We start from the raw sequence: 24795 nt of genomic DNA, 5'->3' as shown, positions 1-24795 counted from the left end.
GAGGAGGACGCGGATGATAAAAGGAAAGTGGGGTCATCCTCGTCCTCACTGGGGCTCTCGGAGTCAGAGGCAAGCAGGGAGTATGCATCCTCGGCCGAGAACATCTGGTGGACCATAGGGGAGTGTGCGTGTGTGTGCGTGCGTGTGTGTGTGTGTGTGCGTGCGTGCACAACTTTATTCAGTGTGTGTGGGGGACGGGTGTTCGCGTACTTTGCCCTACACTTAACAGAAAAAAAAACTAACTAAAAAAATTAGAAAATCCCAAAATGTGTAAAAAAAAATAAAATAAAAAGAAGATTCAAACGCGCTGACCAGTGGTACGAAGATGATCAGCGCTGGGGTGGGCGATGCGCTAACAGTGGCCGGACACTAAGAGAGCCGGCCACAGTCAGCGCATGCAAAAAAAAACCACTTGCGCCCCAAATAAAGTGTGTGTGGAGCCGGGGGGGGGGGGGGGGGGGAGGGCAAGCTGCAGCACCCCTGGGGGGTCTAGGGTCACACAGCTGAGTGCTGTGGACCCCAGACACCCGATCTGGTGCTACAACCCAATAAAAAACCTTTTCCCCCTAACTCTCCCTCACTATCCCTGCCTAATCTACCTCTCCCTACCTCACCAAAAAACACAGATTTGTGCCTGATGGCACAAAAAAACCTCACACAGCAGCTGGGCTCCTCTCTCTGCCGCTCCACGGACATGTATGAGCGGGCAGAGGAGCTCCGGCAATTCAAAGCTGCCGCTCCACCCGCCCACGTGCCCAGCCGACCAATCAGAAGCGATCCTGGATCGCCACCTCTCAGGATCGCAGGACAGTGATTGGTGGTGTATTATAACACCACCGATCACCGTCCTATTCCGGGTTATCAGGTCACCAGAGACCCAAATAACCCGAAAACACAGCAAACCGCAGGTCTGAATTGACCTGCGGTTTGCTGCGATCGCCGACACGGGCAATGATTTGAGCAGGCACCTGGTTCTGATCACCGCCCGCCGCGCGGCGGTGATCGGAATATACATAGGGCGTATAGGTATGCCCTGTGTCCTTAAGTACCAGGACATCAGGGCGTACCTGTACGCCCTGTGTCCGTAACAGGTTAAAAGGAGTTGCATTAATGCAACTTCAAATTAGAATATTGTGAAAAGGTTCAATATTCTAGGCTCAAAGTGTCACACTCTAGTCAGCTAATTAATCCATACCCCCTGAGCAAAGGGTACCTGAGATTGTGACTTTGGGGTTTCATAAGCTGTAAGCCATAATCATCCAAATTATAGGAAATAAAGGCTTGGAATTTCTCGCTTTGCATGTAATGAGTCTGTCTCATATATTAGTTTCACCTTTTAAGTTGCATTACTGAAATAAATACGATATTCACATTTTTCGAGTTTCACCTGTAAGTAGCACATGGTAGGTTTGCATTGGAACCCAAGAGCTTCAAGTTGCACCTCTGGATGTACTACTTTAGGTAGCACAGGGGTACATTGTGCATCATTACATAATGTGAGAAAATATATCAGACACATTATTTTATGAAGTACATGACATAGTTCAGTAAAAATAAATCAGAACATATTGGGAAAAGAAGAGAAAAGCTGCAGAGCGGAAATATTTAGCAATCTGTCCCCCTCTCCTCCCACTATAATGCCTATGCTGTGATGATTATAATGGTGGCACACAATGCCCAACAGGACAACCATTCTCTCAGTAACATGCAAGCCACACATGCGGCATAGGTAGTGTCCACAGGCCCCCGCAAAACTAAATCTAATGATATCCATTACAACCCAACTTCACCTAAACCACCCGCAAAGTCCGACACATCCACCGAGAGCGCCATCCAGATTTATGGGTTGCTGGAAAATATCTGTAGTAAAAGCTAACAGTATGGGATCGTTTAACATGTTTTCTGTAATATGTGACTAAAAATAACTGTACTTGCTAATTGTTTGTTCTTTTCTGTGAAACGAGAGGTGTCATGCTCTGCAGTGAGGAAGACGCAAATTAAAGGTGTTTTCAAGAATCAGGACATTGATGGTCTATTCTCAGGATCGACTCTTGGTCCGCAGTTTGAAGGGGCCACTGCACTTGTGCGAGTGCTACAACCTCTGTGTACATGGGGCTGTCTATCTGCACGCCATCTACATATGTAACAGTGGTGCACGCAGCTTTGACTCTTAAGTGAATGGGACAAAGATGCAACATCCCGCACTACTGCAATTAAGAACATGGTGTGCGAAAACAGGGGACCTGCAGAATCAGACTGGAAACCTTGCAGCGTGATAAACTCTCTGGGGGTTATACTTAGCTATACCGAATCCTTTCCTCTTATTTGTCGCGACTTAGCTGAAACAATATTCCGACTGCAGGGCTTTTCTCCTTGGGAACATAAGTGTATTTTTAAAGGTGGCACATTCATACATGGGTACGGTCCTTAAAGAGGCTCTGTCACCAGGATCAACCCTATTCAACCGGGTAGAGTTGATCTAGCTGAGTAAAATGATACCTTTCTTTTCTTTCTAGGTGCCGGCGTTGTGGAGAAATTAAGACTTTCCTTCCTACGCAAATGAGCCATTGGAGCACCTCCAGCGACACCCCTCCCATTAGTTCTTGTGTCTGCGCATTAGCCCGCCTCTTGGTGCTCCAATGTATCATTTGCATACCAATAAAAGTCTTTTTTTTGCCACAATGCCGACACCTAGAAAGAAAAGAAAGGTATAATTTTACTCAGCTAGATCAACTCTAACAGGCCATATGCTTGGTTTAATAGGGTTGATCCTGGTGACAAAGCCTGTTTTTGAAAACCTTTCAGCAATTACAGTCGGAATTTAGTCTCCCAACGCATCATTTCTATAAATACTTGGAATTAAAAAGCGCTTTGGTCACACAAAGAGGGTCGTCTCCAAAAGAATGTGACTCTCACTTAGTCTTAGATCTGGCGGTAGGTCCTGGCTCGGCGAAGGGTATAATATCAAGGATATACAGTTCTCTGTTAATTTCTGAATTTCTGTTATTTGTGTAATCGAATGTTGATGCACATTGATATTTGGTTCTCAAAACTTAATTGTATGAGTGTACACTGACTGTACTTTATACTATTGATTTATTATCGGACACATGATTGAACTGTGTCATTGAGCGACATGTTGGTCATGGAGCGACATGTTGGACAGATTATCGGACACATGATCGTACTGTGTCATTGAGCCACATGTTGGACATCTTATCGGACACATGATTGAACTGTGTCATTGAGCGACATGTTGGTCATTGAGCGACATGTTGGTCATTGAGTGACATGTTGGACATATTATCGGACACATGATTGTACTGTGTCATTGAGCGACATGTTGGTCATTGAGCGACATGTTGGTCATTGAGCGACATGTTGGACATTGAGCGACATGTTGGACATTGAGCGACATGTTGGACATATTATTGGACACATGATTGTACTGTGTCATTGAGCGACATGTTGGCCATTGAGCGACATGTTGGTCATTGAGCGACATGTTGGTCATTGAGTGACATGTTGGACATATTATTGGACACATGATTGTACTGTGTCATTGAGCAACATGTTGGTCATTGAGCGACATGTTGGTCATTGAGCGACATGTTGGACATTGAGCGACATGTTGGACATATTATTGGACACATGATTGTACTGTGTCATTGAGCGACATGTTGGTCATTGAGCGACATGTTGGTCATTGAGCGACATGTTGGACATTGAGCGACATGTTGGACATATTATTGGACACATGATTGTACTGTGTCATTGAGCGACATGTTGGACATATTATTGGACACATGATTGTACTGTGTCATTGAGCGACATGTTGGACATATTATCGGACACATGATTGTACTGTGTCATTGAGCGACATGTTGGACATATTATTGGACACATGATCGTACTGTGTCATTGAGCGACATGTTGGACATATTATCGGACACATGATCGTACTGTGTCATTGAGCGACAGGTTGGACATATTATCGGACACATGATTGAACTGTGTCATTGAGTGACATGTTGGACATATTATCGGACACATGATCGTACTGTGTCATTGAGCGACATGTTGGACATATTATCGGACACATGATTGAACTGTGTCATTGAGCGACATGTTGGTCATGGAGCGACATGTTGGACATATTATCGGACACATGATTGAACTGTGTCATTGAGCGACATGTTGGTCATGGAGCGACATGTTGGACATATTATCGGACACATAATTGTACTGTGTCATTGAGCGACATGATGGTCATTGAGCGACATGTTGGACATATTATCGGACACATAATTGAACTGTGTCATTGAGCGACATGTTGGACATATTATCGGACACATGATCGTACTGTGTCATTGAGCGACATGTTGGACATATTATCAGACACATGATTGTACTGTGTCATTGAGCGACATCGGACACATGATTGAACTGTGTCATTGAGCGACATGTTGGACATATTATCGGACACATGATTGTACTGTGTCATTGAGCGACATGTTGGACATATTATTGGACACATGATCGTACTGTGTCATTGAGCGACATGTTGGTCATTGAGCGACATGTTGGACATATTATTGGACACGTGATTGTACTGTGTCATTGAGCGACATGATGGTCATTGAGCGACATGTTGGACATATTATCGGACACATGATTGTACTGTGTCATTGAGCGACATGTTGGTCATTGAGCGACATGTTGGTCATTGAGCGACATGTTGGACATATTATCGGACACATGATTATACTGTGTCATTGAGCGACATGTTGGACATATTATCGGACACATGATTGTACTGTGTCATTGAGCGACATGTTGGTCATTGAGCGACATGTTGGACATATTATTGGACACATGATTGTACTGTGTCATTGAGCGACATGTTGGACATATTATCGGACACATGATTGTACTGTGTCATTGAGCGACATGTTGGACATATTATTGGACACGTGATTGTACTGTGTCATTGAGCGACATGATGGTCATTGAGCGACATGTTGGACATATTATCGGACACATGATTGTACTGTGTCATTGAGCGACATGTTGGTCATGGAGCGACATGTTGGACATATTATCGGACACATAATTGTACTGTGTCATTGAGCGACATGATGGTCATTGAGCGACATGTTGGACATATTATCGGACACATGATTGAACTGTGTCATTGAGCGACATGTTGGACATATTATCGGACACATGATCGTACTGTGTCATTGAGCGACATGTTGGACATATTATCGGACACATGATCGTACTGTGTCATTGAGCGACATGTTGGACATATTATCAGACACATGATTGTACTGTGTCATTGAGCGACATCGGACACATGATTGAACTGTGTCATTGAGCGACATGTTGGACATATTATCGGACACATGATTGTACTGTGTCATTGAGCGACATGTTGGACATATTATTGGACACATGATCGTACTGTGTCATTGAGCGACATGTTGGTCATTGAGCGACATGTTGGACATATTATCAGACACGTGATTGTACTGTGTCATTGAGCGACATGATGGTCATTGAGCGACATGTTGGACATATTATCGGACACATGATTGTACTGTGTCATTGAGCGACATGTTGGTCATGGAGCGACATGTTGGACATATTATCGGACACATAATTGTACTGTGTCATTGAGCGACATGATGGTCATTGAGCGACATGTTGGACATATTATCGGACACATGATCGTACTGTGTCATTGAGCGACATGTTGGACATATTATCGGACACATGATTGTACTGTGTCATTGAGCGACATGTTGGACATATTATTGGACACATGATCGTACTGTGTCATTGAGCGACATGTTGGTCATTGAGCGACATGTTGGACATATTATTGGACACGTGATTGTACTGTGTCATTGAGCGACATGATGGTCATTGAGCGACATGTTGGACATATTATCGGACACATGATTGTACTGTGTCATTGAGCGACATGTTGGTCATTGAGCGACATGTTGGTCATTGAGCGACATGTTGGACATATTATCGGACACATGATTATACTGTGTCATTGAGCGACATGTTGGACATATTATCGGACACATGATTGTACTGTGTCATTGAGCGACATGTTGGTCATTGAGCGACATGTTGGACATATTATTGGACACATGATTGTACTGTGTCATTGAGCGACATGTTGGACATATTATCGGACACATGATTGTACTGTGTCATTGAGCGACATGTTGGACATATTATTGGACACGTGATTGTACTGTGTCATTGAGCGACATGATGGTCATTGAGCGACATGTTGGACATATTATCGGACACATGATTGTACTGTGTCATTGAGCGACATGTTGGTCATTGAGCGACATGTTGGTCATTGAGCGACATGTTGGACATATTATCAGACACATGATTGTACTGTGTCATTGAGCAACATGTTGGTCATTGAGCGACATGTTGGTCATTGAGTGACATGTTGGACATTGAGCGACATGTTGGACATATTATTGGACACATGATTGTACTGTGTCATTGAGCGACATGTTGGACATATTATTGAACACATGATTGTACTGTGTCATTGAGCGACATGTTGGACATATTATTGGACACATGATTGTACTGTGTCATTGAGCGACATGTTGGACATATTATCGGACACATGATTGTACTGTGTCATTGAGCGACATGTTGGACATATTATTGGACACATGATTGAACTGTGTCATTGAGCGACATGTTGGTCATTGAGCGACATGTTGGACATATTATCGGACACATGATCGTACTGTGTCATTGAGCGACATGTTGGACATATTATCGGACACATGATTGAACTGTGTCATTGAGTGACATGTTGGACATATTATCGGACACATGATCGTACTGTGTCATTGAGCAACATGTTGGACATATTATCGGACACATGATTGAACTGTGTCATTGAGCGACATGTTGGTCATGGAGCGACATGTTGGACATATTATCGGACACATGATTGAACTGTGTCATTGAGCGACATGTTGGACATATTATCGGACACATGATTGAACTGTGTCATTGAGTGACATGTTGGACATATTATCGGACACATGATCGTACTGTGTCATTGAGCAACATGTTGGACATTGAGCGACATGTTGGACATATTATTGGACACATGATTGTACTGTGTCATTGAGCGACATGTTGGACATATTATCGGACACATGATCGTACTGTGTCATTGAGCGACATGTTGGACATATTATCGGACACATGATTGAACTGTGTCATTGAGTGACATGTTGGACATATTATCGGACACATGATCGTACTGTGTCATTGAGCAACATGTTGGACATATTATCGGACACATGATTGAACTGTGTCATTGAGCGACATGTTGGTCATGGAGCGACATGTTGGACATATTATCGGACACATGATCGTACTGTGTCATTGAGCGACATGTTGGACATATTATCAGACACATGATTGTACTGTGTCATTGAGCGACATCGGACACATGATTGTACTGTGTCATTGAGCGACATGTTGGTCATGGAGCGACATGTTGGACATATTATCGGACACATGATTGTACTGTGTCATTGAGCGACATGTTGGACATATTATTGGACACATGATCGTACTGTGTCATTGAGCGACATGTTGGTCATTGAGCGACATGTTGGACATATTATCGGACACATGATTGTACTGTGTCATTGAGCGACATGTTGGTCATTGAGCGACATGTTGGTCACTGAGCGACATGTTGGACATATTATCGGACACATGATTGAACTGTGTCATTGAGCGACATGTTGGTCATGGAGCGACATGTTGGACATATTATCGGACACATGATTGTACTGTGTCATTGAGCGACATGTTGGACATATTATTGGACACATGATCGTACTGTGTCATTGAGCGACATGTTGGTCATTGAGCGACATGTTGGACATATTATCGGACACATGATTGTACTGTGTCATTGAGCGACATGTTGGTCATTGAGCGACATGTTGGTCATTGAGCGACATGTTGGACATATTATCAGACACATGATTGTACTGTGTCATTGAGCGACATGTTGGTCATTGAGCGACATGTTGGACATTGAGCGACATGTTGGACATATTATTGGACACATGATTGTACTGTGTCATTGAGCGACATGTTGGACATATTATTGGACATATGATTGTACTGTGTCATTGAGCGACATGTTGGACATATTATTGGACACATGATTGTACTGTGTCATTGAGCAACATGTTGGTCATTGAGCGACATGTTGGTCATTGAGCGACATGTTGGACATTGAGCGACATGTTGGACATATTATTGGACACATGATTGTACTGTGTCATTGAGCGACATGTTGGTCATTGAGCGACATGTTGGTCATTGAGCGACATGTTGGACATTGAGCGACATGTTGGACATATTATTGGACACATGATTGTACTGTGTCATTGAGCGACATGTTGGACATATTATCGGACACATGATTGTACTGTGTCATTGAGCGACATGTTGGACATATTATTGGACACGTGATTGTACTGTGTCATTGAGCGACATGATGGTCATTGAGCGACATGTTGGACATATTATCGGACACATGATTGTACTGTGTCATTGAGCGACATGTTGGTCATTGAGCGACATGTTGGTCATTGAGCGACATGTTGGACATATTATCAGACACATGATTGTACTGTGTCATTGAGCAACATGTTGGTCATTGAGCGACATGTTGGTCATTGAGCGACATGTTGGACATTGAGCGACATGTTGGACATATTATTGGACACATGATTGTACTGTGTCATTGAGCGACATGTTGGACATATTATTGAACACATGATTGTACTGTGTCATTGAGCGACATGTTGGACATATTATTGGACACATGATTGTACTGTGTCATTGAGCGACATGTTGGACATATTATCGGACACATGATTGTACTGTGTCATTGAGCGACATGTTGGACATATTATTGGACACATGATTGAACTGTGTCATTGAGCGACATGTTGGTCATTGAGCGACATGTTGGACATATTATCGGACACATGATCGTACTGTGTCATTGAGCGACATGTTGGACATATTATCGGACACATGATTGAACTGTGTCATTGAGTGACATGTTGGACATATTATCGGACACATGATCGTACTGTGTCATTGAGCAACATGTTGGACATATTATCGGACACATGATTGAACTGTGTCATTGAGCGACATGTTGGTCATGGAGCGACATGTTGGACATATTATCGGACACATGATTGAACTGTGTCATTGAGCGACATGTTGGACATATTATCGGACACATGATTGAACTGTGTCATTGAGTGACATGTTGGACATATTATCGGACACATGATCGTACTGTGTCATTGAGCAACATGTTGGACATTGAGCGACATGTTGGACATATTATTGGACACATGATTGTACTGTGTCATTGAGCGACATGTTGGACATATTATCGGACACATGATCGTACTGTGTCATTGAGCGACATGTTGGACATATTATCGGACACATGATTGAACTGTGTCATTGAGTGACATGTTGGACATATTATCGGACACATGATCGTACTGTGTCATTGAGCAACATGTTGGACATATTATCGGACACATGATTGAACTGTGTCATTGAGCGACATGTTGGTCATGGAGCGACATGTTGGACATATTATCGGACACATGATCGTACTGTGTCATTGAGCGACATGTTGGACATATTATCAGACACATGATTGTACTGTGTCATTGAGCGACATCGGACACATGATTGTACTGTGTCATTGAGCGACATGTTGGTCATGGAGCGACATGTTGGACATATTATCGGACACATGATTGTACTGTGTCATTGAGCGACATGTTGGACATATTATTGGACACATGATCGTACTGTGTCATTGAGCGACATGTTGGTCATTGAGCGACATGTTGGACATATTATCGGACACATGATTGTACTGTGTCATTGAGCGACATGTTGGTCATTGAGCGACATGTTGGTCATTGAGCGACATGTTGGACATATTATCGGACACATGATTGAACTGTGTCATTGAGCGACATGTTGGTCATGGAGCGACATGTTGGACATATTATCGGACACATGATTGTACTGTGTCATTGAGCGACATGTTGGACATATTATTGGACACATGATCGTACTGTGTCATTGAGCGACATGTTGGTCATTGAGCGACATGTTGGACATATTATCGGACACATGATTGTACTGTGTCATTGAGCGACATGTTGGTCATTGAGCGACATGTTGGACATATTATCAGACACATGATTGTACTGTGTCATTGAGCGACATGTTGGTCATTGAGCGACATGTTGGTCATTGAGCGACATGTTGGACATTGAGCGACATGTTGGACATATTATTGGACACATGATTGTACTGTGTCATTGAGCGACATGTTGGACATATTATTGGACATATGATTGTACTGTGTCATTGAGCGACATGTTGGACATATTATTGGACACATGATTGTACTGTGTCATTGAGCAACATGTTGGTCATTGAGCGACATGTTGGTCATTGAGCGACATGTTGGACATTGAGCGACATGTTGGACATATTATTGGACACATGATTGTACTGTGTCATTGAGCGACATGTTGGTCATTGAGCGACATGTTGGTCATTGAGCGACATGTTGGACATTGAGCGACATGTTGGACATATTATTGGACACATGATTGTACTGTGTCATTGAGCGACATGTTGGACATATTATTGGACACATGATTGTACTGTGTCATTGAGCGACATGTTGGACATATTATCGGACACATGATTGTACTGTGTCATTGAGCGACATGTTGGACATATTATTGGACACATGATCGTACTGTGTCATTGAGCGACATGTTGGTCATTGAGCGACATGTTGGACATATTATCAGACACATGATCGTACTGTGTCATTGAGCGACAGGTTGGACATATTATCGGACACATGATTGAACTGTGTCATTGAGTGACATGTTGGACATATTATTGGACACATGATCGTACTGTGTCATTGAGCAACATGTTGGACATATTATCGGACACATGATTGAACTGTGTCATTGAGCGACATGTTGGTCATGGAGCGACATGTTGGACATATTATCGGACACATGATTGAACTGTGTCATTGAGCGACATGTTGGTCATGGAGCGACATGTTGGACATATTATCGGACACATAATTGTACTGTGTCATTGAGCGACATGATGGTCATTGAGCGACATGTTGGACATATTATCGGACACATGATTGAACTGTGTCATTGAGCGACATGTTGGACATATTATCGGACACATGATCGTACTGTGTCATTGAGCGACATGTTGGACATATTATCAGACACATGATTGTACTGTGTCATTGAGCGACATCGGACACATGATTGTACTGTGTCATTGAGCGACATGATGGTCATTGAGCGACATGTTGGACATATTATCGGACACATGATTGTACTGTGTCATTGAGCGACATGTTGGACATATTATTGGACACATGATCGTACTGTGTCATTGAGCGACATGTTGGTCATTGAGCGACATGTTGGACATATTATTGGACACGTGATTGTACTGTGTCATTGAGCGACATGATGGTCATTGAGCGACATGTTGGACATATTATCGGACACATGATTGTACTGTGTCATTGAGCGACATGTTGGTCATTGAGCGACATGTTGGACATATTATTGGACACATGATTGTACTGTGTCATTGAGCGACATGTTGGACATATTATCGGACACATGATTGTACTGTGTCATTGAGCGACATGTTGGACATATTATTGGACACGTGATTGTACTGTGTCATTGAGCGACATGATGGTCATTGAGCGACATGTTGGACATATTATCGGACACATGATTGTACTGTGTCATTGAGCGACATGTTGGTCATTGAGCGACATGTTGGACATATTATCAGACACATGATTGTACTGTGTCATTGAGCAACATGTTGGTCATTGAGCGACATGTTGGTCATTGAGCGACATGTTGGACATTGAGCGACATGTTGGACATATTATTGGACACATGATTGTACTGTGTCATTGAGCGACATGTTGGACATATTATTGGACACATGATTGTACTGTGTCATTGAGCGACATGTTGGACATATTATTGGACACATGATTGTACTGTGTCATTGAGCGACATGTTGGACATATTATCGGACACATGATTGTACTGTGTCATTGAGCGACATGTTGGACATATTATTGGACACATGATCGTACTGTGTCATTGAGCGACATGTTGGTCATTGAGCGACATGTTGGACATATTATCGGACACATGATCGTACTGTGTCATTGAGCGACATGTTGGACATATTATCGGACACATGATTGAACTGTGTCATTGAGTGACATGTTGGACATATTATCGGACACATGATCGTACTGTGTCATTGAGCAACATGTTGGACATATTATCGGACACATGATTGAACTGTGTCATTGAGCGACATGTTGGTCATGGAGCGACATGTTGGACATATTATCGGACACATGATTGAACTGTGTCATTGAGCGACATGTTGGTCATGGAGCGACATGTTGGACATATTATCGGACACATGATTGTACTGTGTCATTGAGCGACATGATGGTCATTGAGCGACATGTTGGACATATTATCGGACACATGATTGAACTGTGTCATTGAGCGACATGTTGGACATATTATCGGACACATGATCGTACTGTGTCATTGAGCGACATGTTGGACATATTATCAGACACATGATTGTACTGTGTCATTGAGCGACATCGGACACATGATTGTACTGTGTCATTGAGCGACATGTTGGTCATGGAGCGACATGTTGGACATATTATCGGACACATTATTGTACTGTGTCATTGAGCGACATGTTGGACATATTATTGGACACATGATTGTACTGTGTCATTGAGCGACATGTTGGTCATTGAGCGACATGTTGGTCATTGAGCGACATGTTGGACATATTATCGGACACATGATTGAACTGTGTCATTGAGCGACATGTTGGTCATGGAGCGAAATGTTGGACATATTATCGGACACATGATTGTACTGTGTCATTGAGCGACATGTTGGACATATTATTGGACACATGATCGTACTGTGTCATTGAGCGACATGTTGGTCATTGAGCGACATGTTGGACATATTATCGGACACATGATTGTACTGTGTCATTGAGCGACATATTGGTCATTGAGCGACATGTTGGTCATTGAGCGACATGTTGGACATATTATCAGACACATGATTGTACTGTGTCATTGAGCGACATGTTGGTCATTGAGCGACATGTTGGTCATTGAGCGACATGTTGGACATTGAGCGACATGTTGGACATATTATTGGACACATGATTGTACTGTGTCATTGAGCGACATGTTGGACATATTATTGGACATATGATTTTACTGTGTCATTGAGCGACATGTTGGACATATTATTGGACACATGATTGTACTGTGTCATTGAGCGACATGTTGGACATATTATCGGACACATGATTGTACTGTGTCATTGAGCGACATGTTGGACATATTATTGGACACATGATCGTACTGTGTCATTGAGCGACATGTTGGTCATTGAGCGACATGTTGGACATATTATCGGACACATGATCGTACTGTGTCATTGAGCGACATGTTGGACATATTATCGGACACATGATTGAACTGTGTCATTGAGTGACATGTTGGACATATTATCGGACACATGATCGTACTGTGTCATTGAGCGACATGTTGGACATATTATTGGACACATGATTGAACTGTGTCATTGAGCGACATGTTGGTCATGGAGCGACATGTTGGACATATTATCGGACACATGATTGAACTGTGTCATTGAGCGACATGTTGGTCATGGAGCGACATGTTGGACATATTATCGGACACATGATTGTACTGTGTCATTGAGCGACATGATGGTCATTGAGCGACATGTTGGACATATTATCGGACACATGATTGAACTGTGTCATTGAGCGACATGTTGGACATATTATCGGACACATGATCGTACTGTGTCATTGAGCGACATGTTGGACATATTATCAGACACATGATTGTACTGTGTCATTGAGCGACATCGGACACATGATTGTACTGTGTCATTGAGCGACATGATGGTCATTGAGCGACATGTTGGACATATTATCGGACACATGATTGTACTGTGTCATTGAGCGACATGTTGGACATATTATCGGACACATGATTGTACTGTGTCATTGAGCGACATGTTGGTCATTGAGCGACATGTTGGACATTGAGCGACATGTTGGACATATTATCGGACACATGATTGTACTGTGTCATTGAGCGACATGTTGGACATATTATCGGACACATGATTGTACTGTGTCATTGAGCGACATGTTGGTCATTGAGCGACATGTTGGTCATTGAGCGACATGTTGGACATATTATCGGACACATGATTGTACTGTGTCATTGAGCGACATGTTGGACATATTATCGGACACATGATTGTACTGTGTCATTGAGCGACATGTTGGTCATTGAGCGACATGTTGGACATATTATTGGACACATGATTGTACTGTGTCATTGAGCGACATGTTGGACATATTATCGGACACATGATTGTACTGTGTCATTGAGCGACATGTTGGTCATTGAGTGACATGTTGGTCATTGAGCGACATGTTGGACATATTATCGGACACATGATTGTACTGTGTCATTGTGCGACATGTTGGTCATTGAGCGACATGTTGGTCATTGAGCGACATGTTGGACATATTATCGGACACATGATTGTACTGTGTCATTGAGCGACATGTTGAAAGGTTGGTTTATTTTGGTTACAAAACCAATAAAGAATATCTGATTTAAAAAAGATGGCATGCAGGTAGACAATCTGTACAGTTGGTGTAGAAATTTATATTGGATCAGAGCAAATTCATGACACTGACGGCATTGAGAAGAAAGAGAGTTAACCACGTCATCAGTAATATGTTTGGATATGTCAGCAACCCATTTATGGAAGGCCTTGGTACCACTAGACTGTAGAAGAGTATAGAGGCTGGTAAGGGGCTTAGGGTACTTTCACACTTGCGTTGTTGGATTCCGGCAGGCAGTTCCGTCACCGGAACTGCCTGCCGGATCCGGCAATCTGTATGCAAACGGATACCATTTGTAGACGGATCCGGATGCGGATCCATCTCACAAATGCATTGCAATACCGGATCCGTCTCTCCGGTTCTGTTTTTCCGGAGCACTTGGGGCCGGATCCGGCATGAGTGCATTTCAATGGAAAATTATGCCAGATCCGGCATTCCGGAAAGTGTTCCGAAATTTTGGATGGAGAAAATACTGCAGCATGCTGCGGTATTTTCTCCATCCAAAAACCGTACAGTGACTTAACTGAAGACATCCTGATGCATCCTGAACGGATTGCTCTCCATTCAGAATGCATTAGGATAAAACTTTAACACAAGTGTGAAAGTACCCTTAGTTAGGTCCAGTGTACATAGTACATATTATGCCCTCTACTTTAGAACTGGCAAAAGAGACGTGTAAGGAACCAAATTTTCTGAAGATACCTATAAAGCCCTGTGCATAGCTGGCAAGATCTTTGAGTGTTAAAAAAAAAAGAAGGAAAACCAGATGACTCAAGGAAGACCTGTTCTAGGTAATTAATACCTCATGGTGCCCAGTAATTTGTGTGTTCATACAGATGTGAAGTGTAGGAAATGTGTCAGATGTGATGGTAGGAGAAATGACCAAGACTTTACGTTTTGTTAAAGGGAGTTTACCTGGGTGTTGGTATTGACCTGCATTTCCTAAGATCATGATCCCTAGATATTTAGAGAGAAACAGGGGAATGGAACTGGGAGAGGGACCCATCCAGTGGAAACAGACCAGATGCTACTTTCACACTTGCGTTCAGAGCGGGTCCGTCTGGTATCTTCACAGACGGATCCGCTCCTATAATGCAAACGCTTAGATCCGTTCAGAACGGATCCGTTTGCATTACCATGAACAAAAAAAAAAAAATGCAAAATGCAAACGGATCCGTTTTGACTTTACATTGAAAGTCAATGGGGGACGGATCTGTTTGAAAATTGAGCCATATTGTGTCAACTTCAAACGGATCCGTCCCCATTGACTAAGGCTACTTTCACACTAGCGTTCGGGTGTCCGCTCGTGAGCTCCGTTTGAAGGGGCTCACGAGCGGCCCCGAACGCATCCGTCTGGCCCTAATGCATTCTCAGTGGAGGCGGATCCACTGAGAATGCATCCGCCTGCCAGCGCTCAGCCTCCGCTCCGCTCAGTGAGCGGACACCTGAACGCTGCTTGCAGCGTTCGGGTGTCCGCCTGGCCGTGCGGAGGCGAGCGGATCCATCCAGACTTTTAATGGGGACGTCAATGGGGACAGATCCGCTTGAAGATGACACTATATGGCTCAATCTTCAAGCGGATCCGTTCCCCATTGACTTTCAATGTAAAGTCTGAACGGATCCGCTCAGGCTACTTTCAGACTTAGAAAATTTTCTAAGTTATAATGCAGACGGATCCGTTCTGAACGGATGCAAACGTCTGCATTATCGGAGCGGATCCGTCTGATGAAACATCAGACGGATCCGCTCCGAACGCTAGTGTGAAAGTAGCCTTACATTGTAAGTCTGGACGGATCCGTTTGCCTCCGCACGGCCAGGCGGACACCCGAACGCTGCAAGCAGCGTTCAGGTGTCCGCCTGCTGAGCGGAGCGGAGGACAAACGGTGCCAGACTGATGCATTCTGAGCGGATCCGCATCCACTCAGAATGCATTAGGACTGGACGGATCCGTTCGGGGCCGCTTGTGAGAGCCTTCAAGCGGAGCTCCGAACGCTAGTGTGAAAGTAGCCTAAGCCCAGTTAACTGTTCAAACAGAACAATCCAGAGAAGGAGCCAAACTGTTCTATCAACTCACATAAGGAAGCCAGGAAAGGACCTGCATCTACCAGGTAGACCAACATATCATCAGCATAAAGGGACAGTTTCTCGGTAAAAAATAAATAAAAATTATGCCCAATCATTGTCTGACAGCAGCCAAGGGTTGGATGCTGAGAGCAAACACTTGTACTTGTACCACAATGTAAGGTGAACAAATCTGAAATTTTGTCCCCACCTTTGTTGTAGGAGTGACATAAAGAAGCTGTGGCTAGGCCACTAGGGTGGGCACCTGGGTTCTTGCACCAACCCCATGGAGGACGTTTCAAATATATGGCCACTCAATCGAGTCAGAGGCCTTACATGTGACTAATGACATGACAAATCCATGCTGAGGATCTGATTTGGCAGCCACAATAGAGCGTGTTCATATTTATATCAGTGGTCATTCCAGGCATAAAGCATGTTTAGTCTGGATGTATTCTGTTAGTAAGGATTTTACCTCCAAGTCAATATTATCAGCTATCAGCAGACAGACCCTTATCTTTGGGGCATCCAAAAATCGTCCTAACTAAATGGCCCTCTATTCTCTGGGCTATTAAAGTTTCCATACCTACTATGTATGAGCCTCATCCCTCTCAGCCTAGAAGAAAAGTAGAGTGGACACATGTATGATCTGGACATACATATGTGAGTGGGCATGTTCTATAATTTTGTGGATGGCACAGGACGGCCGTGCGGATGCAGACGGCACATAAAGTGCTGTCCGCATCTTTTGAGGCTCCGTTGAAGTGAATGAGTCCACATCTGACCAGCAAAAAATGCAGATCAAATGTGGACCCAAATCGGGTGTGCCTGTCTTGCGGACAGCGCAACACAGACACCAGCCGTGGGCACCCCACATAGCGGTGCGGACCTATTGATTTCAATGGGTCCGCGTTCCACAAGATGCCCCAAAGACAGGATATAGCCGATCTTTTCTGGCGCGGAGGCACGGACCTGGAAGCACACAGAAAAAGCTTCCTTTCATTGAAGAAAACTGTGTGCACACGGCCGGTGCCCCTGTTTTGCGTGATTCCCAGTTCACCAAAAAAACATGTAAATAACATAACAATTAAAACAAAAGAAGCCACAGATAAACATCTAGAGCATTCTTTAGGGTGGTTAACATATAGCTTTTTGTGGTAGTTTATTTAGCCAAAGTAAGAAGTGGGTTGCAAAGGAATTAAAAAGATAAAGGAAGGACTGTTCCGCCAGAGAACAACCTGCCAGAGTTCACCGGATCCGGCCTAGCTGAATACTGCTGTTCACCACTGGAACCCATTGACTATAATGAGATCTAGCAGGGATCTGGCCGCTTTCTGGGGAGATGGCGTCTTTCGGCCGGACAAAAACTGTTGCACGGTTTTTGTCTGTCTGAAAACTTCCGCCACTTATGCCGGAAAGCGGCAGTATCCGGCTAGTATTGCTGGATCCGGATCCATTTAACGCAAATGTGAACCTACGCTTCCACTTCTGGCTTTAGCTCAAAAACTGCCAAAAAACTGCAATAAAAAACTATGTGTGGACCCACCCTTACAAACACGTTTTCTGTGATGTTTCGTTTAGGCTTTAAAAAATGCCATGAATTAAATTTTTTGATCAGATTTTTTAGCTATACAAAACTTCACAAAATGCAAGGAAAAAAGGGGCAAAATGCAGTGTTTTTGTAAAAACACTAGGGCACATTTATCAAGCTTATCTGTATCTGGCCATAAAATTAGACTGGCGTATTTCATTCATCTGTCTTTCTTTTGCTGAGACTAGGCATATTTTTATTAGGCCTCATGCACACGGCTGTTGTTTGGGTCCGCATCCGTGCCGACGTTTTTGTGGCTCGGATGCGGACCCATTCACTTTAATGGGGCCGCAAAAGATGCGGACAGCACTCCGTTGCTCCGTTCCGTGGCCCGCGCAAAAAAAAAATAGAACATGTCCTATTCTTGTCCGTTTTGCGGACAACAATAGGCATTTCTACAATGGGCTTCCGTTTTTTGCGGATCTGCGGTTTGCGGACCGCAAAAAAAAACGGAACAGTCATGTGCATGAGGCCTTAGTCTGACCTCTGGTGGTTGTTTTTCAGTTAGACAGGTTCATATTCACTCTTAGCAATCATCAGTGAAAAATGCATCACACCCGCACTTGCTTGCAGATGCAATGCGTTTTTCACGCAGCCCCATTCACTTCTATGGGGCCAGGGCTGTGTGAAAAACGCAGAATATAGAACATGCTGCGATTTTCACGCAACGCAGAACTGATGCGTGAAAAATAACGCTCATGTACACAGACCCATTGAAATTAATGGGTCAGGATTCAGTGCGGGTGCAATGCGTTCACGTCACGCATTGCACCCGCACGGAAAACTCGCTCGTGTGAAAGGGGCCTTAGTATTGAAAACACATGGATTTAAATTAATAAAATACAAATCACACAGAAAAATATATATCAATCTGCTCAGCTTCTCCTAGTCTATAACATGCTGCCTGCAGATCAGACACCATGTTCAATGTGACAGGTTCCCTTTAACATAATACACAGCAAGAGACCTTCTGATACAAATATATGATCAGACTCTACTCCTACTGATAGGGGAGTCAGTCCAGTGGCGGATTTATACTTTCCTGGTAATATGCCAACACATTTCTAAACATATTTTCTCCATTTTTATTGAACACGGAGAAAGCCTTCAAGATGTATCAACACCAGAAAAATCCAGCAAATTGACTCATCTACTGTAACGGGCCGAGGAAGGAAATCAGTCCGGCTGTCTGACCACAATTAGATTTGAAGGAAGGTTCATCCTAATGGAATGTTCACATGATGGCACAAGTGCCTACAGAGGCAGGATCTTCTTCTACTGCTCTAGAAGGGCCACGGTGAGTGCCCCACTGGGAGCATTGATGAAGAATTGGGATAATTGATCCCAATGCCTCTGCTGTTATATTAGACCATGGAGCAGGTGCTGGATTAGCCACTAATGGCTGAATCAAATGCATGAAGAACAGCAAAGACGGTGAAATGACTAGCAATGTCGTCATGCGGCGATCCATTATGTGCAACGTATGTGTAATTATACAGGCGTAAGAGGTGCATATAACTTACTCCCAATCACAACCAATGCCCTAGGGAGCCTTTATCATGCGGCACGGAAACCGTTGTTAGAAAATAACTCATGATGTGGGGAAGCTGAATTCCCTGTGGCTTCCATGGGAGCAAGTCGGACAGAATGTGTCAAAAGATTGTGGGGGAGATTTATCAAAACTGGTGTAAAAGAGAACTGTCCTAGTTTCCCATAGCAACCAATCAGATCCCACCTTACATTTTCCAAAGGAGCTCTGAAAAATTAAAGGTGGAATCTGATTGGGTGCTATGGGCAACTAAGGCAGTTTTCCTTTACACCAGTTTTGATAACTCTCCCCCTGTGTCTCTTCACAGCTGAACACTGTCAACGCTGGCAGTGTATATGTGACTATGTAGTGCCACGCCCGAATGACAAGGGGAATGATAATGCCCAGTTGTCAATGCATTTGTGCAGTTTATTAAAGAGGGTTTCTAGCAGTAGCATATTGACGACTTATCCTCAAGATAGGTCACCAATACCCAGGGGTGGACTGGGAACTTAAAGTGGCCCTGAAAAAAACCGAAAAGTGTCCCCATGTTGTAGGCGGGTCCAAATTGACACAAAACGGGGCAACACAAGTAGACAGGGACACCAAACTTATGCAGGCCAGTAATACCATAATTCAGCACAAAATACTGCCTCAGCAGAGCCAAATACCACAGTGCAGCACGGTATACTGCCTCAGCAGAGCCAAATACCACACTGCAGCACGGTATACTGCATCAGCAGAGCCACATACCACAGTGCAGCACGGTATACTGCCTCAGCAGAGCCACATACCACAGTGCAGCACGGTATACTGCCTCAGCAGAGCCAAAAACCACACTGCAGCACGGTATACTGCCTCAGCAGAGCCAAAAACCACAGTGCAGCACGGTATACTGCCTCAGCAGAGCCAAATAGCACACTGCAGCACGGTATACTGCCTCAGCAGAGCCACATACCACAGTGCAGCACGGTATACTGCCTCAGGCGAGCCAAATAGCACAGTGCAGCACGGTATACTGCCTCAGCAGAGCCAAATAGCACACTGCAGCACGGTATACTGCCTCAGCAGAGCCACATACCACAGTGCAGCACGGTATACTGCCTCAGGCGAGCCAAATAGCACAGTGCAGCACGGTATACTGCCTCAGCAGAGCCAAATAGCACACTGCAGCACGGTATACTGCCTCAACAGAGCCACATACCACAGTGCAGCACGGTATACTGCTTCAGCAGAGCCAAATATCACAGTGCAGCACGGTATACTGCTTCAGCAGAGCCAAATACCACAGTGCAGCATGGTATACTGCCTCAGGAGAGCCAAATAGCACAGTGCAGCACGGTATACTGCCTCAGCAGAGCCAAATACCACAGTACAGCACGGTATACTGCCTCAGCAGAGCTAAATACCACAGTGCAGCACAGTATACTGCCTCAAGCAAGCCAAATAGCACAGTCCAGCACGGTATACTGCCTCAGGAGAGCCAGATACCGCAGTGAAGCACAGTATACTACCTCAGGCGAGCCACATACCACAGTGCAGCACGGTATACTGCCTCAGCAGAGCCCAAAACCACAGTGCAGCACGGTATACTGCCTCAGCAGAGCCAAAAAACACACTGCAGCACGGTATAATGCCTCAGCAGAGCCAAAAACCACACTGCAGCACGGTATACTGCCTCAGCAGAGCCAAATACCACAGTGCAGCACATTATACTGCCTCAGCAGAGCCAATACCACAGTGCAGCTCGGTATACTGCCTCAGCAGAGACAAATAGCACAGTGAAGCACGGTATACTGCTTCAGGAGAGCCAAACATCACAGTGCAGCACGGTATACTGCCTCAGCAAAGCCAAATACCACAGTGCAGCATGGTATTCTGCCTCAGGTGAGCCAAATACCACAGTGCAGCACGGCATAATGCCTCAGGTGAGCCAAATACAACAGTGCAACATAAAATACTGCCACCCCCACACAGTTTCAACAGTATCACCATCCACTTAAGTTCAGGAGGGCACCTGTAGCCATTGGCCAGATGCATAAGTACCCGACTCTCCCATCCTGGCCATCAGCCCACCAGAAAATGTCCCTGTAGGTTCTATGGCCAGTCCACTCCTGCCAGTACCTGATTGGTTGGGGTCTGATTGCCAACACCCCTATGGATCAGCTATCAGAGTGCTGCGGCCTCTTACTAGGCCAATGACGCTAGCTTAATAGCTCACATGGCCTATGTGCAACTCAGTCTCATTCAAGTGAATGGTCCTGAGCTGCAATACCAAGCACAGCCACTACACAATGTACGGCGCCGTACTTGGTATGCAGTGAGCAGGCCACACTGCAGTCTCTTCAACCAGCGTTGCCATGTGTTGGCACATTGATGCCTATTCTGTAGATAGGTCATCATTATTTTACTCTGCTTTAATTCAAGGAGTAGTAACAGGGGAACAGCGCAACACAGAGGTATAAGAACTGTTATAACAGGAGAGCAGGTCGCCTCTGAAATTTATTTCCACCAGAAAGTACACAGCCCACACTATAAATGTATTGACAACCATAAACAGCTCAGAGCAAAATCTACATGGTGGTTACATAACATGTACCTCGGAAATGGCCTTCCAACCCATACCACAACAGTGCATGTTCAGTACATACGTGTGTACTATTTCATTGAATTTAATACATTTTCCCACAATGCAACATTTCCAAGAGTTGCAATAAACCAGTGCAATCATCCTAATGCCATCTTAAAGTTCAATGTGAATTGGCCCCAGCCCTGTTCACCATACGATCTGCCTGCCTCCTCTGCTATCCTGTTTTCTATTCCTCTGCCCATCCATGAGCTGCCATCTTCCAGCATATGTCTGATTCTTTGTCTCTTCCATCCACCTCCCTCTCTCCTCTCCCTGTACTATTCTTCAGCATCTCCTCTCTCCCTCTCTTCCAGTCAGTTAATTAGTGTTTGTCATTTCCATCTCCTGACGTAGGAGCATCTCTTCCCTGGTGCTGGTTGCTATGGTAACCCAGGACCAGGGCCTAGAGAGGCCTGTGTGTGTTGCTGCACACGCCAGGCCGAAGTGTAAAGCAATGATAAGCATGACTTACCTGCCGCACAAAGCTGTTAGAGGTGGTGTCGGAGCTGGTACTTCCGTCTGAACGCTTGAACCGACTTTTTCTCTTATATTTAGCCTGCCAAGAACAATAAAAAGAAATGCTGCATCAATAAAACGACATGTCGGATACCTCCAGTACTGGTGTCCCAGGCAGGACTACTGCAGTGTAATACTCAGCCATGACACGTGAATTACATGTCAGTGCCACCCAACCTACAGTAATAATTTCAGTAACCTTAGTACTAACCTGTCACTGTCAGTATCTATTCACCAGATCAGTGCTGGTCGTAGGGGCCCTATCACTGAGGGGCCCACGCTAGCACTAAAATAAAACATCTAGGATGATGTCAGGTACCGCTTTCCATAGGCCCAAAACAACAGTACACCTTTAATGCGGGTATATACAGCAACTTATCTACTCTTCAAAAATTACAATGCAAAATGCTAATTACTTGTCACACGAGCATTCCCTATGTCACCACCGTGCCCCCCATATACCGGCCCCTCCTATATTATATAACCAGTGCTCTCCAAATCCTAATGATACACCATAAATGAATAATGCTGGCCTGAAAACTTCTTCCATGCATGTTTATTTGGTGCATGCTGCTAAATATTCTCTTTTCTTTGGTAAAGCTTCAATAATTGATGTATATAAAACTATATATATATCAAATTTCCTATCACGCCAAATATTTCTCCCTTAACCCTCTCAGTGCCACAGCAAAGCAGTCATCCCCCTTGTCACTTCCACCTCCCATCCCCCATGCATCCTATGTTTACCTGCTCAGTACCAGCTGTTTCTCTATGTTCACATTTCATCCATTCGCTTCCTTTTTCTCTTCCTATCTAACAATCTGTAATGACTACGACCCTGATCCATAGATGTCGTAATACTTCTATCTAAATTACCATCAAGCCTATACATTCTGTCCATACATTGCATCACCCTGACATATGTGGATGTCACATTTACACATCATGCATGCATGTCATCCTATGATCTGTATATTATGTATATGTTTATGTCTATCTGTATATTCTGAGTAATGGATGCATTAACAAGTCTGAGATGTGCCATGAAATAGTGTATTATCGGTGCTATAGGGATGGGTGTAGATGAAGCTACATTATTCTCACCTGCAGACTGTGGCCCTCTAACACGTCCATCTGGATCTCCTGTGTTGAGCTGGACGGGGTCCTGGCCATCCTGCTCTGCTGGACCATTGGTGAGACCCCCCCTTCACGCTCAGATTTTCTCCAGTTACCCTGCACTCATCCCTCCAGCAGTTCCAGGACTGTGTGTATGAGAGAGGCAGGCAAGAAGAGAGGAGAACTGGGGAGGGGAGGAAAGGGAGAGATATGGTGAATGATAGAACAAGGAGGAGGAGAGCACAGGCAGACACTGGGAGGGGATAGCACAGAATGGAGAAGACAGGCTGGGAAATAACAGGGAAGGCTAAAGAGGTGCAAGAAATGAGAAAAAATAGGCAGGGGGATGATAGAAGAATGGGATCTGGAGGCAGGCAAGCGATACTGAAGAAG

General features: G+C 44.2%; 1 protein-coding gene across 1 annotated transcript in view; it reads right to left on the bottom strand.

Annotated features, from left to right (window-relative positions):
* The window catches only part of CACNB1 (calcium voltage-gated channel auxiliary subunit beta 1), a 127667-nt gene extending 103190 nt beyond the window's left edge, over positions 1-24477 (bottom strand). The window contains exons 1-2 of the mRNA XM_040437080.1: positions 24391-24477; positions 23243-23326 (exon numbers count right to left, since the gene is read on the bottom strand). Of these exons, the coding sequence (XP_040293014.1) occupies positions 23243-23326; positions 24391-24477 (171 nt within the window). The remainder of the gene's footprint in view (positions 1-23242; positions 23327-24390) is intronic.
* Between the last annotated feature and the right edge of the window lie 318 nt (positions 24478-24795).

This window comes from Bufo bufo, chromosome 6 (genome assembly GCF_905171765.1).
Source record: "Bufo bufo chromosome 6, aBufBuf1.1, whole genome shotgun sequence".
NCBI lineage: Eukaryota > Metazoa > Chordata > Amphibia > Anura > Bufonidae > Bufo > Bufo bufo.
This window is presented reverse-complemented; position numbering and strand designations above follow the sequence as displayed.